At 49.7% G+C, this 16,050-nt stretch overlaps 2 protein-coding genes across 3 annotated transcripts; both read right to left on the bottom strand.

Moving 5' to 3' along the window:
• Positions 1 to 1,300: 1,300 nt before the first annotated feature.
• LOC110285868 (glutathione S-transferase P 1) lies at positions 1,301 to 3,881 on the bottom strand. Its single transcript, XM_021152328.3, has 7 exons — positions 3,758 to 3,881; positions 3,480 to 3,515; positions 3,176 to 3,282; positions 2,990 to 3,077; positions 2,573 to 2,676; positions 1,724 to 1,831; positions 1,301 to 1,555 (listed from the first exon to the last, which is right to left on the bottom strand). Exons 1-7 carry the CDS (start codon positions 3,849 to 3,851, stop codon positions 1,367 to 1,369), a joined length of 726 nt encoding a protein of 241 aa, XP_021007987.2. The 5' UTR covers positions 3,852 to 3,881; the 3' UTR covers positions 1,301 to 1,366.
• A 2,735-nt stretch (positions 3,882 to 6,616) lies between these two features.
• Positions 6,617 to 9,211, bottom strand: LOC147000203 (glutathione S-transferase P 2). Of its 2 annotated transcripts, XM_085833987.1 has the most exons (7): positions 9,076 to 9,211; positions 8,813 to 8,848; positions 8,494 to 8,600; positions 8,309 to 8,396; positions 7,892 to 7,995; positions 7,040 to 7,147; positions 6,617 to 6,871 (listed from the first exon to the last, which is right to left on the bottom strand). In XM_085833987.1, coding segments are annotated over exons 1-7 (633 nt in total). In that variant the 5' UTR covers positions 9,077 to 9,211; the 3' UTR covers positions 6,617 to 6,682. The 2 variants fall into 2 exon arrangements, with proteins under 2 accessions (XP_085690113.1, XP_085690114.1); XM_085833988.1 differs by lacking the exon at positions 8,813 to 8,848 and having other exon boundaries at positions 9,076 to 9,200.
• Positions 9,212 to 16,050: the final 6,839 nt, after the last annotated feature.

Raw genomic sequence — 16,050 nt, 5'->3', positions numbered from 1 at the left:
CTCCTGACCCTTTCCAGGGCAGAAGGGAAGAGGCTGCAGGCTTGAAAGAGGGGTTACTGAAGAACAAGGCAGAGAGCCAACACAGTCAGAATGACAGGCAGGTGATTAAATGTTAAGGAAGCTAACGAAGGGCAATGCAGAGCTCAGCTACAGAGTGCAACATCCTCAAGGTGAGCGCCAGGAGTCCAGAAGGATGGATGGATGGCTACTTGAATGGGCCTCATCACACAGTGGGGATAGGGTGGGTGGAGCTCAGGAGAAGCTTAGAGATTCTCTGCCAATTGGTCCCTGGTGGCCTTGCTGTGTGGTTGAATGACAGGCTTCTATGGGGTCTGGTGAAGTTGTTGCACTTTTCCTTGGAGGGTTTGGTAAGTTCTTGGCTCATTTTTTTTTCACACAGTTTTAATATACACACTCGCCCATGGGTTCCAATCTATATTGAGTAGCTTGTAGATGGTGTCAGTCAGAGACTGTGGGTGGTGCTGGTTGGATAATGGCAATTACAGGCACAAAGGAGATGGCAGTCATCCTGTGTCTGCATTTACACTCCAAGGAAACACTCAGCCCAAAGGCCACAGTCTCATGCAAATTAGGGCACAGTGGTGACTCAGAGCATTTAGTGCTTGGTGACAATCTACAGTTACCCAGCCTCAGGGGTTCTCTTATAACAACAAAGTCCAGGCTGAAAAGAAGAGAAATGTCCTTCATAGCCTTGGCTGTCCTGGAACTTACTCTGTAGACCAGGCTGGCCTCAAACTCAAGAAATCTGCCTGCCTCTGCCTCCCAAGTGCTGGGATTAAAGGCGTGCACCACAACGACGGGCCAAGAAATGTCATTCTTATCTTCAAGCACAGAATACTGAGGCCAAGGAGAGAAACTTGCAGGAACAACCTGAGCACAGTCCACAGCTGTGATCACAACATTTCAGAAATAGACACTCACACATAACCAGGAAGGCAAGCAGAGGCCCTCTGTACAGTTTGTGACCCTTCACCAGGCCAGCTTCAGGTCACAGTGCCTCAGCCTATCCCAAGGCAGGGAACTAGCTTGGCCTGCGGCCAGGTGTTGAGTGTTCCTAGGACTAACTGGCAAATCAACATGGGACCCCCTTCATTAGATGTTGGTTCATTTCTCTTCTTATTCTGCTCTTAACCCCTTCCTGTTTCAAAGGTCAGCAAATATTAAGCAGGAAGATGTCCTGGTCCCACCCTTATGTGCAAGTTTCCTGGTCCTCTGCCCTTTTCCAGCCTGAGGGTCCCAGAGCCCTCTTTTCAACAGGAAACAGCACCAGAGGCACCTCTTCTGTCTTACAAACTTTATTAGTGCTGGGAAAACGGGGACAAGAAGCTCTTGTCTCTTCAGTCCACTACTGTTTGCCATTGCCATTGATGGGGCGGTTCACATGTTCCGGGGAGGACAGAAAGGCCTTGATCTTGGGCCTGGCACTGAGGCGAGCCACATAGGCAGAGAGCAGGGGGAAGCTGTCCAGGCAGCCAGGGGCCAGGACTTGGTGGATCAGCAGCAGGTCCAGCAAGTTGTAATCGGCAAAGGAGATCTGCAGGGGCAGGAGGTGTGGGTCACAGCAGCTGGGAGGAGGCTGGGGCTGGGGACAGAGAGCTGAGGGCCCCCACCCCCACCTCCACCCCTTTAGTTCTGCTCCACTTTACATATGGCACCCTCTTGTCCTTATCCACAAGGCAAAGGCAATGCAAGAGATGCTCACCTGGTCACCCACGATGAAAGCTTTGCCTCCCTGGTTCTGGGACAGCAGGGTCTCAAAAGGCTTCAGATGCCCAGGCAGGGCCTTCACATAGTCATTCTTACCATTTTCCTGCCAGGGAGACACCCAAAGACACCATCCTCCACTGTCACAGTGCCCTGGGCACTGGACTCCTGCTGCCCTGTAATGAATTCCAGATATACCCCACCCCCAGGGACATGGCCTACCACTACCTACTTCCTGGGCTGCTTGGTGTCAGGAGCCTAGCCACCACTGTGCCTGCTGCCAACACCCAGGCTTTGACCAGGTCTCAGTCACTTCAGCTGCTAATTCTTTCTTACACCATTCAACCACTCCATCCCTGCTATGCTCTCCTTCCCTACCCTAGGCTGCCCTGGACAACTCACACTGTAGCTCAGGACACCCATCTACTGTGATTGCAGGCGTGCATTACCACCCTCAGCGAAGTTCTCTGGTCTTTAGCATAGTAAAGCTCTCAGAGCTGGCACCCTGAGGATCATTCGGAGCTTCACATTTAAATCCAGCCACGAACAGACTCTTCAACAGCCCCACAGAGTCCAAGCCAGCTAGCTGGTCCAAGGGCTTTAGGACCTGGCCTGCTGCCCTCAGCTCTGTCTCTTTATGTTCTGCCCCTATGCACACGAGAGGGCACACACACTCTTCCTATCTGCACGCCCTGACCCCTCCTGAAGCTGTCTATTGGCCCTCTTTACACTGCCCTGACTGCCTCAGGCTCTGATACAGAAAGGAAACTAGGGAGACTGAAGTGCACAAAGCTCCTTTGCTCATCGCCCCCACCTCTACCCTCCCCCCCCCCAGATGCAGGCTCACATAGTTGGTGTAGATGAGGGTGACATATTTGCAGCGAAGGTCCTCCACCCCATCATTCACCATATCCACCTGGGCGGCCTCCTTCTGGTTCTTCCCATAAAGCCCTGCAGGTTGGGAGAGACAGCATGACTGACCCCTGATTGCCTCAGGCATGTGGCAATGTGGCTGTTGGCAGTCTTGGTGGAGGGGATATGGGCAGTCATGTGAGGCCTGAGCTCATGAAAGGCAACAGGAAGCCACGGCAGGCAGACCACAGCTGCAGCCTGAACAAGGATAATCTCTGTGTGTCCCTGTCTTGCTCTGTCAACTCAAAACTAAAAAGGGAGTGGCCAGCTGGGCAGAAACCCCCTGAAACAATAACTGATACCCCCACCACCACCCTGCCCACCAGCTGGACCACCTGGGTTCAGGACTTACCCAAAGAGCGGCCAAGGTGTCTCAAGATGGCATTAGATTGGTAAAGGGTGAGGTCTCCATCCTCAAACTTGGGAAGCTGCCCATACAGCTGGAGGGAGGAACAAGAACCTTGGTGAGGCTGCTGCCTCCCAGTTACAGCCCTCCTAAGGCCCTACCTCTGCCCCCTCCACTACAGGTGTCACTCACACAAGTGGGCTTGAGCAAGCCTTGCATCCAGGTATCTATGGTAACCACCTCCTCCTTCCAGCTCTGGCCCTGGTCAGCCAGCAGCATGCGCATGGCCTCACACCGCCCTGTATGGAGTCAGGGTAAGGATTTGGGGGATAGTGTAAAGGCCCAGCCTCAACGCAATTTCGAGTACGAGGACTGACTGTCCACTTGCAACCAGAAGGAGGGTCAAAGATGAACTGGAATTTCTCCATGGCGGATAGGAATGGTGGGCTGCAGCCCCTACCCCAGACCTCCCCTTCCTGCAGTCACTTGGTCTTACCTCGAACTGGGAAGTAGACAATGGTGTATGGCGGCACTGGGGTGGACAGGAGAAGAATGTTAGGTAGAAGAGGGGTAATGATTAGGTTTCAGAGTGGTGCACTTTCCCACCCCGTCTCCTGGGTCCCTTCTCTGGTTTGAAACGCCTCCCTACCCCACCCCCACCCCCACCCCCAAGCTCCTGGTGCAAGCTGCCCGGTGCAAAGAGCTCCGATCGCGAGCCCAGGCCCGGACAGCTGCAAGCTGGTTGTCCGGGGAAGCTGCGCGGAGCGGACTCACTGGCTGCTGGGTGCAGATTCAGTGCTGCGTAGACAGAGAGGTACTCAGAGCGAGGACGGAAACGTAGGCCACCGGGCCGCCTTATAAGGGGCATCGCGCTCCGCCCCGGATGCTGACTCAACAAGTTGGAGCGAGAAGCCGGTAGCGGAGCTCTGCAGCTCCCGCCTCCTGCCGGGGACACTCGCTTGTGGGACCCTAGTCTGCAGCGGTGCTGGGTTCATTTTTGGGTCCTGCTCCGAGAAGGGTTTGTCCAGCTCCCGTCCACTTTGTGCTGGAGCTGGACAGCTTTCTGCAGCATGTGCAACTCTGTCAGCCTTTTGCCTGTCCCCATCTACCAACCTCTGTAGTAGATTCCACTAGGCATTCCTTAACTCACCAACTTCTTTCTCCTCCCAAAGAGCTTCGTTTGATCATTTGACCTTCGCCAGGAGTAATCAGAAAATTGTTATCCTAACTCCTCACACTCAACACAAACACCAAATAAATGATAAAAATAAACGACACAAACAGGGTTGGAGAGATGGCGCAGCAGGTAAAATGCGTACTACACAAGTTCGAGCGCCATAGTCTCACCTCAGCACCCACATAAAAAGGGTGCAGCACGCACACAGAATCCCGGCTCTAGTCCAGGTGGTGGCGGCGGCTCCCACCTTTAATCTCACTCAGAAGAGAGGCAGGCAGATCTCTGTGAGTTTGAGGCCAGCCTGGTCTACAGAGCGAATCTCAGGACTGCCAAGGCTACACAAAGAGATTTTGTCTTAGGAGAAAAAAAAAAAAAGGAACCCTAGCTCTGTGAGAATAGAGATAAATATAAATCTTGAGTTTTGTTAGCTGATCCGTCTGGATGAACAGGTAGGCTCCAGGTCGAGTAAGAGACCTTGTCTCAAAAAAATAAGGTGAAGAAAAAAATTCCTCTGTGTGATTCTCCACCGTTAAACAGGCTAATCCAAGCCCCACATAACATAGGTGCACATTTACTGAATCCGGAGCCTTCATTCTGTTATGACGTCTCTGTATTGTGTAAAACTTTGATTACATAAAACTGAATGATTTTTCAGTTGGTTTAAAAGAATCACCCCCCAGTGACATCTTTTTTAAAGAATTATTTATTTTATGTTTGTGAGTATACTGTTGCTGTTTTCAGATACACCAGAAGAGGGCATCAGATCCCATCACAGATGGTTGTGAACCACCATGTGGTTGCTGGGAATTGAACTCAGGACATATGGAAGAACAGTCAGTGCTCTTAACTGCTGGGCCATCTCGCCAGCCCAATAATCCTTCTTATTTTAACTCTCAGGGATAGTAAGAACAAAACAAAACAAAACAAAACAAAACAAAACAAAGAAGCAAACAAAATCCACTAAAAGTTAGATTTCTGTTTAGATAAGATTTTATCTTCTTGTCGGTGTCTTACTCTGAGAACTCTTGTTAACTCACCTTGGCTTTATGTGTAGGGGGCAACAAAACTCACAGATCATCAGCAAGGTAAGCATAGGCCCTCTGTACAGTTTGTGACCATCCACCAGGCCAGCCTCGGGTCACAGTTCCTTAGCCCATCCAAAGCCAGGGAATTAGCTCTGGCCTGCAGCCAGGTGTTGAGTATTCCTGGGACTGACTGGCAAATCAACATGGGGCCCCCTTCATTAGATGTTGGTTCACTTTTTCTTTTTTCTTTTCTTTTCTTTTCTTTTCTTTTCTTTTCTTTTCTTTCTTTCTTTTTCCCCCGTTTTTTTAAGACAGGGTTTCTCTATGTAGCCCTGGCTGTCCTAGAACTCACTCTGTAGATCAGGATGGCCTCGAACTCAGACATCCACCTGCCTCTGCCTCCCAAGTGCTGGGATTAAATGCATGCACCACCACTGCCCATCTCTTATATATATATATAAGAGAGAGAGAGAGTTGGTTTTTTTTTTGGGGGGGGAGGGAAGGGTTGAGACAGGGTTTCTCTGTGTAGCCCTGGCTGTCCTAGAATTCACTTTGTAGACCAGGCTGGCCTTGAACTCAGAAATCTGCCTGCCTCTGCCTCCCAAGTGCTGTTGGGAGCTATTAAGACAACACAATTGTCCTGATCTCTGAATTGGGCCTCTCCCCCCGAGAAGAAAAGGGGGTCAAAGGCAGGCCACAGACACACCGCTCCTAGAACAACCACAGAATGTTCCAGCCCTAAGTCAGCGCTGGATGTCCTGACCACAAGATGTACCCTGATACCACCAAGTTCCTGCTTCTCCATGTAGTCACCAAAAGAAAAATTTCTGCTGCCCCATCCCTCCTGCTGAGAAGTACTTCCCCTTTTGCTTGTGCATTTAAGCCTTGAGCCTCGCTGAATACAGTGACACCGTGATGCTACTCAGACTGGTTCCATGTCTTTCTTCCCACTTGGTGTCCATCTTTCTCTCCCCCCATTTGGTTCTTAGAAGAAGGTCCCCTCGAGACCCTCGAATAACTGGACTTGCTGGACAGGTCAAGTGCTGAGATTAAAGGTGTGCACCACTATGCCTGCTGGGTTTTTTTTTTTTTAGATTTATTTATTTATTTATTTATTATATGTAAGTACACACCAGAAGAGGGCATAAGTTCTTATTACAGATGGTTGTGAGCCACCATGTGGTTGCTGGGATTTGAACTCAGAACCTCCTGAAGAGCAGTCAATGCTGTTAACTGCTGAGCCATCTCTCCAACCCTAATTTCTCTTCTTATTCTGCTCTTAACCCCTTCCTGTTTCAAAGGTCAGCAAATATTAAGCAGAAAGATGTCCTGGTCCCACCCTTATGTGCAAGTTTCCTGGTCCTCTGCCCTTTTCCAGCCTGAGGGTCCCAGAGCCCCCTTTTCAACAGGAAACAGCACCAGAGGCACCTCTTCTGTCTTACAAACTTTATTAGTGCTGGGAAAACGGGGACAAGAAGCTCTTGTCTCTTCAGTCCACTACTGTTTGCCATTGCCATTGATGGGGCGGTTCACATGTTCCGGGGAGGACAGAAAGGCCTTGATCTTGGGCCTGGCACTGAGGCGAGCCACATAGGCAGAGAGCAGGGGGAAGCTGTCCAGGCAGCCAGGGGCCAGGACTTGGTGGATCAGCAGCAGGTCCAGCAAGTTGTAATCGGCAAAGGAGATCTGCAGGGGCAGGAGGTGTGGGTCACAGCAGCTGGGAGGAGGCTGGGGCTGGGGACAGAGAGCTGAGGGCCCCCACCCCCACCTCCACCCCTTTAGTTCTGCTCCACTTTACATATGGCACCCTCTTGTCCTTATCCACAAGGCAAAGGCAATGCAAGAGATGCTCACCTGGTCACCCACGATGAAAGCTTTGCCTCCCTGGTTCTGGGACAGCAGGGTCTCAAAAGGCTTCAGATGCCCAGGCAGGGCCTTCACATAGTCATTCTTACCATTTTCCTGCCAGGGAGACACCCAAAGACACCATCCTCCACTGTCACAGTGCCCTGGGCACTGGACTCCTGCTGCCCTGTAATGAATTCCAGATATACCCCACCCCCAGGGACATGGCCTACCACTACCTACTTCCTGGGCTGCCTGGTGTCAGGAGCCTAGCCACCACTGTGCCTGCTGCCAACACCCAGGCTTTGACCAGGTCTCAGTCACTTCAGCTGCTAATTCTTTCTTACACCATTCAACCACTCCATCCCTGCTATGCTCTCCTTCCCTACCCTAGGCTGCCCTGGACAACTCACACTGTAGCTCAGGACACCCATCTACTGTGATTGCAGGCGTGCATTACCACCCTCAGCGAAGTTCTCTGGTCTTTAGCATAGTAAAGCTCTCAGAGCTGGCACCCTGAGGATCATTCGGAGCTTCACATTTAAATCCAGCCACGAACAGACTCTTCAACAGCCCCACAGAGTCCAAGCCAGCTAGCTGGTCCAAGGGCTTTAGGACCTGGCCTGCTGCCCTCAGCTCTGTCTCTTCATGTTCTGCCTCTATGCACACGCGAGGGTACACACACTCTTCCTATCTGCACGCCCTGACCCCTCCTGAAGCTGTCTATTGGCCCTCTTTACACTGACCAAGCCTGCCTCAGGCTCTGATACAGAAAGGAAACTAGGGAGACTGAAGTGCACAAAGCTCCTTTGCTCATCGCCCCCCCCTCTACCCCCCCCCCCCCCCCAGATCCAGGCTCACATAGTTTCTGTAGATCATGGTGCCATATTTGCAGCGAAGGTCCTCTACCCCATCATTCACCATATCCACCTGGGCGGCCTCCTTCTGGTTCTTCCCATAAAGCCCTGCAGGTTGGGAGAGACAGCATGACTGACCCCTGATTGCCTTAGGCATGTGGCAGTGTGACTGTTGGCAGTCTTGGTGGAGGGGATATGGGCAGTCATGTGAGGCCTGAGCTCATGAAAGGCAACAGGAAGCCATGGCAGGCAGACCACAGCTGCAGCCTGAACAAGGATAATCTCTGTGTGTCCCTGTCTTGCTCTGTCAACTCAAAACTAAAAAGGGAGTGGCCAGCTGGGCAGAAACCCCCTGAAACAATAACTGATACCCCCCCCACCACCCTGCCCACCAGCTGGACCACCTGGGTTCAGGACTTACCCAAAGAGCGGCCAAGGTGTCTCAAGATGGCATTAGATTGGTAAAGGGTGAGGTCTCCATCCTCAAACTTGGGAAGCTGCCCATACAGCTGGAGGGAGGAACAAGAACCTTGGTGAGGCTGCTGCCTCCCAGTTACAGCCCTCCTAAGGCCCTACCTCTGCCCCCTCCACTACAGGTTCACTCACACAAGTGGGCTTGAGCAAGCCTTGCATCCAGGTATCTATGGTAACCACTTCCTCCTTCCAGCTCTGGCCCTGGTCAGCCAGCAGCATGCGCATGGCCTCACACCGCCCTGTATGGAGTCAGGGTAAGGATTTGGGGGATAGTGTAAAGGCCCAGCCTCAACGCAATTTCGAGTACGAGGACTGACTGGCCATGGTGAGGGAAGTAGAGCTTTGCAACCAGGAGGATTAATGATTAACTGGAATTTCTCCATGGCGGATAGGAATGGTGGGCTGCAGCCCCTACCCCAGACCTCCCCTTCCTGCAGTCACTAGCTCCTACCTCGACTTGGGAAGTAGACAATGGTGTATGGCGGCACTGGGGTGGACAAGAGAAGAATGTTAGGTAAAAGAAGGGAATGATTAGGGTTCAGTGTGGTGCACTTTCCCGCCCCATCTCCCGGGTCCCTTTTCTGGTTTGTTCCCCACACCCGGTCCCAGGCTCCCGGTGCAAGTTGCCCGGTGCAGAGAGCTCAGTCCCGAGCGAGCTCTGTCCGGGACAGCTGCAAGCTGGTAGTTCGGGGAAGCTGCAGGGCGTGGACTCACTGGCTGCTTTGCAGAGAGAAGTGGGGATTAGGTGCTGAATAGTCAGAGATGTGTCTCGGGGATGGAAGCAAACACAGGCCCCAGGACAGCCAGCCTTATAAGGGGCATCGCGCTCCGCCCCGGATGCTGACTCAACACGTTGGAGAGAGAAGCCGGTAGTGGAGCTCTGCAGCTCCCGCCTCCTGCCGGAGACACTAGCATGTGACCCGAGTCTGCAGCGGTGCTGGGTTCATTTTTGAGTCCTGCCCAGAAAAGGGTGTGTCCAGCTCCCTTCCACTTTGTGCTGGAGCTGGACAGCTTTCTGCAGCATGTGCAACTCTGTCAGCCTTTTGCCTGTCCCCATCTACCAACCTCTGTAGTAGATTCCACTAGGCATTCCTTAACTCACCAACTTCTTTCTCCTCCCAAAGAGCTTCGTTTCCTTCGCTAGGAATAGCCAGAAAACTGCGCTTTTGGGTTCTTTATGCCAGAGATCTGAGGAGCTTCAAAACGAGAAGAAAACTCAAGTGAAGAGACAAAGATGCAGTTGTATGTCAAAAACCTTAGTTGGTGGTTCCTCGCCTTTCTGTCATGGACTCTAGTTTTTCAGCCCTTCAAAAAATAAAAGCTGGAGAGATGGCCCTCTCTCAAGGCATTTCCAGATCTTACACAAGACCCAAGTTCAGTTCCCAGAACCCAGTCAGTTGGCTCACAACTGGCAGGAACTCTGGGGCCAGATCTGACACTTCTGGCTTCCTTGGGGACTGCACTCATTTGCACAAACACAGAGACACATAATTAAAACAAAACAAAACAAAAAACAAAAAAACAAAACAAAATACCTGTCCCTAAAGGCTACCACAGACAACCTCACTGTTACACACACCCAAGTGTGTGAGCCCACACCTGAGAGGGAGGGAGGGAGAGAGAGAACATCACATCACACTCTTCAGTCGTGCCCTCTGGTGTTGAGGGGACAGCTATGTCTTCCCTCAGGCTGGCTAAGGGCTGTTTCTTTCTTCAGTCTCCCCTTCCTTCCTTGCTTCTCCCTTCTCTGTGTCTCCCTGGGTAATGGGGATTTGGACTATTGAAGCAGTTGTAGGTAGCTACGCCTGTGTCTCACTCTTTCCTCCCGCAGCCTGCCTGTCACTGTCCTAGCTGGTGTCTGGTTCTTGCTGGTCTGTCTCCTCCTCTCTTTTCCTACTCCGTTACTTCAAAGGAGCCAAAGTCAACTTCTCATTTTGAACTGAAATTTATGCAGAAACATTTTCCACCCCCCAGCCCTGCCCCTAGCCCCTCCCCAGGCTTGGACTCTGTGCCCTGTGGATAATAAAATACTGACCATTCCCCTTTCCCACAGCTCAGTCCTGGCCTTTCTGCCCCTTCTATAGAGCACAGACATGTGTGGGGGTTAAGGGACTAATGGATTCCCAGTCCCTATTGGACCCCAGCCTGAGCCTGCCCTTTCTTATTGTGTTCATCTACTCCCTTCTCAGTTCCTGGCTGTTATCTGGGATGCACCCTGTGTGGAAGTGCTGATCCCAAGATATGTGGACCCTTGATTCGCATCTGCATCCGTAGAACCTGGGACAGGTGTATATGCATGCACTGTAGCTTCACATTCTCAACTACTGTCAGCTCCCTCGGGCCCCAGTTTTCATCACTGAGGTTCTGGGCCCTTCTTGTGTTCTTGAATTTTTGTTTTTTTGTTTTTTTCTTGCCTGGTGGAAACTGCTAGCTCCTAACCGTGGGCTCTGCATAAGCTGGCCTTGAACTTGTAGCAACTCCTCTGCCTCAGTCTCTTAAGTGCTGGAATTACAGATATATCACTGAACCTGTTACTCTGTTCTCAAAGGGCTGGATAGATATAAAGGAAGAAGAAAATCTATACTCTAGCCCTACCCCCCATCCCCCCAAACCCATACTTTGGGTTACTGCCTTATTCAGAGTATCTGGCCGGAGAACTAGAGGACTTTATGTAGTTATACGTACAGATTTTTGGCCTGTAATCCCATCACCTGAGAGACAGAGACAAGACTCCTAGTTAGCTAGTCAGACATGCTGGAATTGAGTTTATCAGGGATTCTGCCTCAATTCAAAAAAAAAAAAAAAAAAAAAAAGGCAGAGAGCCATTGAGGAGGATGCCTGGTGTCAACTTCAGACCTCTACACACAGGTGTACGCATGTGAACATGCATTCATACACATGCAAACACACACAGAGATACCACACACATGTGCAAAAAGAGAACTGAGCTGGGCTGAGCTGATAAGATTATGTATGACTAGAATCCTAGCCCTCTGGAGGCTGAGGCAGGAGAATTGTGACTGCAAAGGAAACCTGACCTGAAGACTGAGGCACTGTCTAAAAATTACTTCCTAAAATCCTGGGGAGGAGGCCAGAGAATCTTCTGTTCCCACCAACGGTGTGGAAGGAATCCCTGCATCTATCTTCTCACCAGGAAGGAATCCAATCCAGGGAGAGATGAACTCCAGTTCCACAGAGTGTGGTTTTCATGACCGTGACACTTCCAAAATACACGAAACTCCCAGGAGGAAGCAGAAGAAGGTGTGGCCCTGGGCCAGAGGCGGGCCAGCTTCACTGGGCAAAAGGATGGGATATGTATGTTTGTGAGGGTTTTGTTGCTGAATCATAGTGACTTGACTAGATTGCTACAATTTATCCATTTACCAGGCTTGGGAGTGTAGCCTTTGTGGCTTAGTGCTCCAGGTACTGGTCATAAAACAGATAGGGACATTCCTCCACCCACCCGCTTCCTGGGTTCAATTCAAAGAATGGCACCCTGACCATTACTGGAACCTACAATGCAAATGTGCTATCTTTAGGGGCTCTTAGATTGTTAGGGGCTCTTAGAAACTGTCTTGAGAGATAACCTGACACTTGTGACTTTATACTTCCTTGTGACTCTTAACTGGTATTTTTGGTATTTTCCAACAACACCCTCCCCACCTCCATGAATTGTGGTTTCTTCCTTTAAATACCCCCTTACTCAGCTACTCGGGGCGCCATGGTCCTCTACCCCTGCGTGGTGTATGACCATGGGCCCGAGAGCGCTCTTGATTAAAAATCCTCTTGCAATTTGCAGCAAGATCGCTTGTGTGTGATTTGGGGTGTTGCCTCTCCTGAGTCAGAACGTGGGGGAGTCCTCACGTTGTGGGTCTTTCACTACAACCTGCTGACCAGTCTGTAACATCTCACTTGCTTGCCTGCCCACCTTGTGGTTTTAAAATAGAAAATGAAAATACAAACTGGGCCTAGCAGCCTTTCGTGAGCTGCCCTGGCTTCCTTCCTCTCTTCTATGCTCATTGGTGGTGGACTGCTTATTCCAGAAACATTTCCACAATTCTGGACCTGCCTCCACCTGCCCCCATTGAGATCTTTATCACAACCTTAGTTTGTCCAGAGAGGCTGTAGTTCTCAGGCCTTTCTGTCCACCGAGGCTCTCTGGAACCCAGAGGGCATGCTCCCAAGGTGATTCCAAGGTCCCCTTCCAATGGCTTAAAGGGACTGTAAGACCCGGAACTGGACCGAGTCTCTCTATGGAAGAATAGACTAAGCTAGGCATCCAGACCAAATAAGGACTCCATATTATTAGACATAATTAATACAAATAAACATTTAAAAATTATTATTTATGGGTTTTTGTTATTGTTGCTTTGTTTCTGATTTTTTTTTTTTTTAAACAGGGTCTCACAATATAGGGTAGGCTTGCCTGGAACTTTCAATAATACTCCTGTCTCAGACTTCCATGTGCCCAGATTATTATAGGCATCACCCATGAAGGTTTGTCAAATTTGAGAAGCCTGCCTAATGTAAGCAAAAAGGAGATTTCTGAGCCAGGCATGGCGGGACACACCTGTGATAGACCAGAGGCTAAGAAAATGTATTCTGTCTGGTGCTTTGCTAACACATAAAATATATAGCATTTTTCTAGTTTATCTTTTTCCAACAGTCTCCAACAAATGTTTCACTCACCATTTTATTCTACAGTTTAAGTTGTTTTACACACACACACACACACACACACACACACACATTCATACAATTGTTCATGGGCCATGCCGACTTTATCAAAGGCTGACCTCAAACCCTCCACATATTGGAGAATGACCTTGAACTTCTGATCCTCCTTCTTCTGCCTCCTTAGTGCTGGGAATGCAGGTGTGTCCCACCACACCCAGTTTCTAAGATGCTGGGGGTGGAACTCTGAACTTGGTGCCTGTTAAGCATACATTCTGCAAACTGAGCTACACGCCCAGCCTGATTTATCTGTATTTAAGACAGGGTCTTGGGAAAAAGTGAAGAATGAAATTCAAGTGAGGGGCCACCTGGAAATAGTAACTGAGATAGAGACAAGTCTGAGCCTGTCCTACTTTGATGAATATGCTGGGTCATCAGTGAGCAGTTACTGGCGCTAACAAAGCACTTCAAGAACTGTTGAGCTCACCTCGTCCAGCAAGAAAAAACGCAACATGGTCGGATTCTTCTCAACAGCCTTTTTTATTTCAGGAACACCTCGATGCTACGGGAACACTGGAAACCCAGGGAGGACTGCTTATATACACCCCAGCACTGGGGAGAGCTATGTGTCCTCCTGGGATTGGTCAGTCTGCTGGCACTTTAATTTGTATGCACCCGCTCAGGAGGGGCTGGCGCCAGATTCGGGCTAGCGCCTGCGCAGTGGCGTTGTACCGGAGGCCAGCACCATCTTTTAGGCGCCCGGCTGCCTACAAAGAACGAAGAGAGTCCTAAGGAGGAGACTGGGCCTTGGCTGACAAACTCAAACTAACAAAAGGATAGGAATCCAGTGTTAGGATTTGGTTCTTCTATAAAAGGCATGAGATGAAGCTGAAGTGGTTGGCTGAGGCCCACAATTATTGGAAAATATGTAGTTGCCACTTGACACCAAGAGGGACCACCAGGCAGAACCCCAAGGAGCCCTCTCAAAATGACCCTGGACACCCGAAGCTTTGGAAGCCTCGAAGAGTCTCATATGCTCTTCCTGGTACCAAAGCAGAGATGGCGGGTCACAGGATTTTGGACTCCTTGAAGCTGGGGCAGGGGTCTGTTGGGTTTTATGTCTCTAGGCAGTACAGCAATAATAGAGCTTGCATCCATAGAAACTAAAATGACTGCTTTAAAAGAAAAAAAGAAGAAGAAGAAGAAAAAAGGCAGGGCCTTGGGATGTTCCTCATGTTAGTCTGAGGCTCCTGAGCTGTAGATGGAGTATGGAGTCTGAGGCTCCATCCTCCTGTCACAGTGTCCTATGGAGCTAGAACTTTAAGTGTCGCTTACTGCAACCACCAGCTTTTTATATTTTCATCTTTCAGTTTTATATGTTATGTGAATCTGTTATTTACTGTTTCAACGTTGAGAAAAATCACTTATTTATTTATTGTGTCATGCAAGGGAGTGTCACATCATGCTTGGTGGCAAATGCCTTTATCTGCTGAGCCATCTTGCTAGCCCTTCAACTTTTCCTTTTTCGTCCACTCTTTATTCTATTTTACATTCCTAGCTGTCCTTTTTGTGCTTCTGTATTTCTACAATGTGCGTCCTCTGTGAGTACTTGGTTCTGCAGAAGGCTGTTGCTTTTGATGCAACGGGAACTTGTGAGACTGCGCCCCCTGGTGGATTTGATCAGTCTATTGTTTTACTTTGCCAAACTAGGATTTATTAAAACTCTGGTTTTAGTTGCCAACCTTAGTGGCTTCAAGAAGGAAGGAGCTGAATCCCAGGGAAATGAGATGACAGCCAATCTCTTGTCACCCCCAAGCAGATCCTGAGATGAGAGGCTCTCCTCAAGACCCTTGGGGCAGGAAGGAGGCTTCCAGACTCGAATGTGTCAGTCTTAGAGCATTTGAGGAGAAAGCATGGATGGGAGAAATTCCCTCTTCCCCCAGCACCTCTCCCCAGCACAGTCTGCAGCCATCTGACCGGGAATGCCTGCAGCTGCATTAGGTCAGTAAGTGACAGTGTGACAGCAACGACAGTCCTTCCTCAACCATGGAGAACCAGTGGTAAGGACTGGGTGACAGTGGTCCCGTGGCCCCCCTTTGTCAATACCTTCAGACACTCTCAGTCTCACACTTTACATCTACACACACACACACATCAATCACCTGTCTCTAAGAGGTATGTCTGCTCAACAACCCCTAACCTCTTGTTTTTGTTTTAATTTTGATTTATCGTATGTTATATGCATGAGTGTTTTGCATGCATGTATGTGCATCACACGCACCATGGTGTTCTTAGAGGGTAGAAGAGAGCACCAGGTCCCCTGGAACTGGATGTACGGATGCTGTGACCACTGTGTGAGTGCTGGACACTGTGCCCGGGTCTCTGAAAGACCTTCTAACGACTGAGCCGTCTCTCCAGCTTTTTTTTTTCCTAATTTTTTTCCCCCTGAAACAACTTCTCTCTGCAGTTTGCTACTGGAGTTGAGGTTAGTGTGTGCTAGGTCACCACAGAAAGTGAAGGCTTGGACTGGAGAGATGGCTTAGTGGTTAATAAGAGTACTGACTGCTCTTCCAGAGGTCCTGAGTTCAATTCGGATCACCTACATGGTGGCTCAGGCCCATCTATAAAGGGATCCGATGCCCTCTTCTGGCATGCAGGTGTACATGCAGCAGAGTACTCTCACATAAAATAATTACCAAACCAAACCCAAAAACCAAATTAAAAAAAAAAAAAAAAAAAAAAAAAGGTTTGGGGGTTGGAGAGATGGCTCAGCAGTTAAGAGCACTGGCTGCTCTTCCAGAGGTCCTGAGTTCAAATCCCAGCAACCACATGGTGGCTCACAACCATCCATAATGGGATCTGATGCCCTCTTCTGGTGTGCCTGAAAAGAGTGACAATGCACTTACATATGTTAAATAAATAAATAAATAAATAAATTTTGAGAGAGAGAGAGAAAGGGCTTCCACATCGAGGACCTTGGTCATCACCTGCCTCTGTAAATAAAGTTTTATTGGA

Source organism: Mus caroli, unplaced genomic scaffold (genome assembly GCF_978045245.1).
Source record: "Mus caroli unplaced genomic scaffold, Mus_caroli_1 scaffold_20, whole genome shotgun sequence".
NCBI lineage: Eukaryota > Metazoa > Chordata > Mammalia > Rodentia > Muridae > Mus > Mus caroli.
Note: the sequence above shows the minus strand (reverse complement) of the source record. Positions and strands in the feature narration are given on the sequence as shown.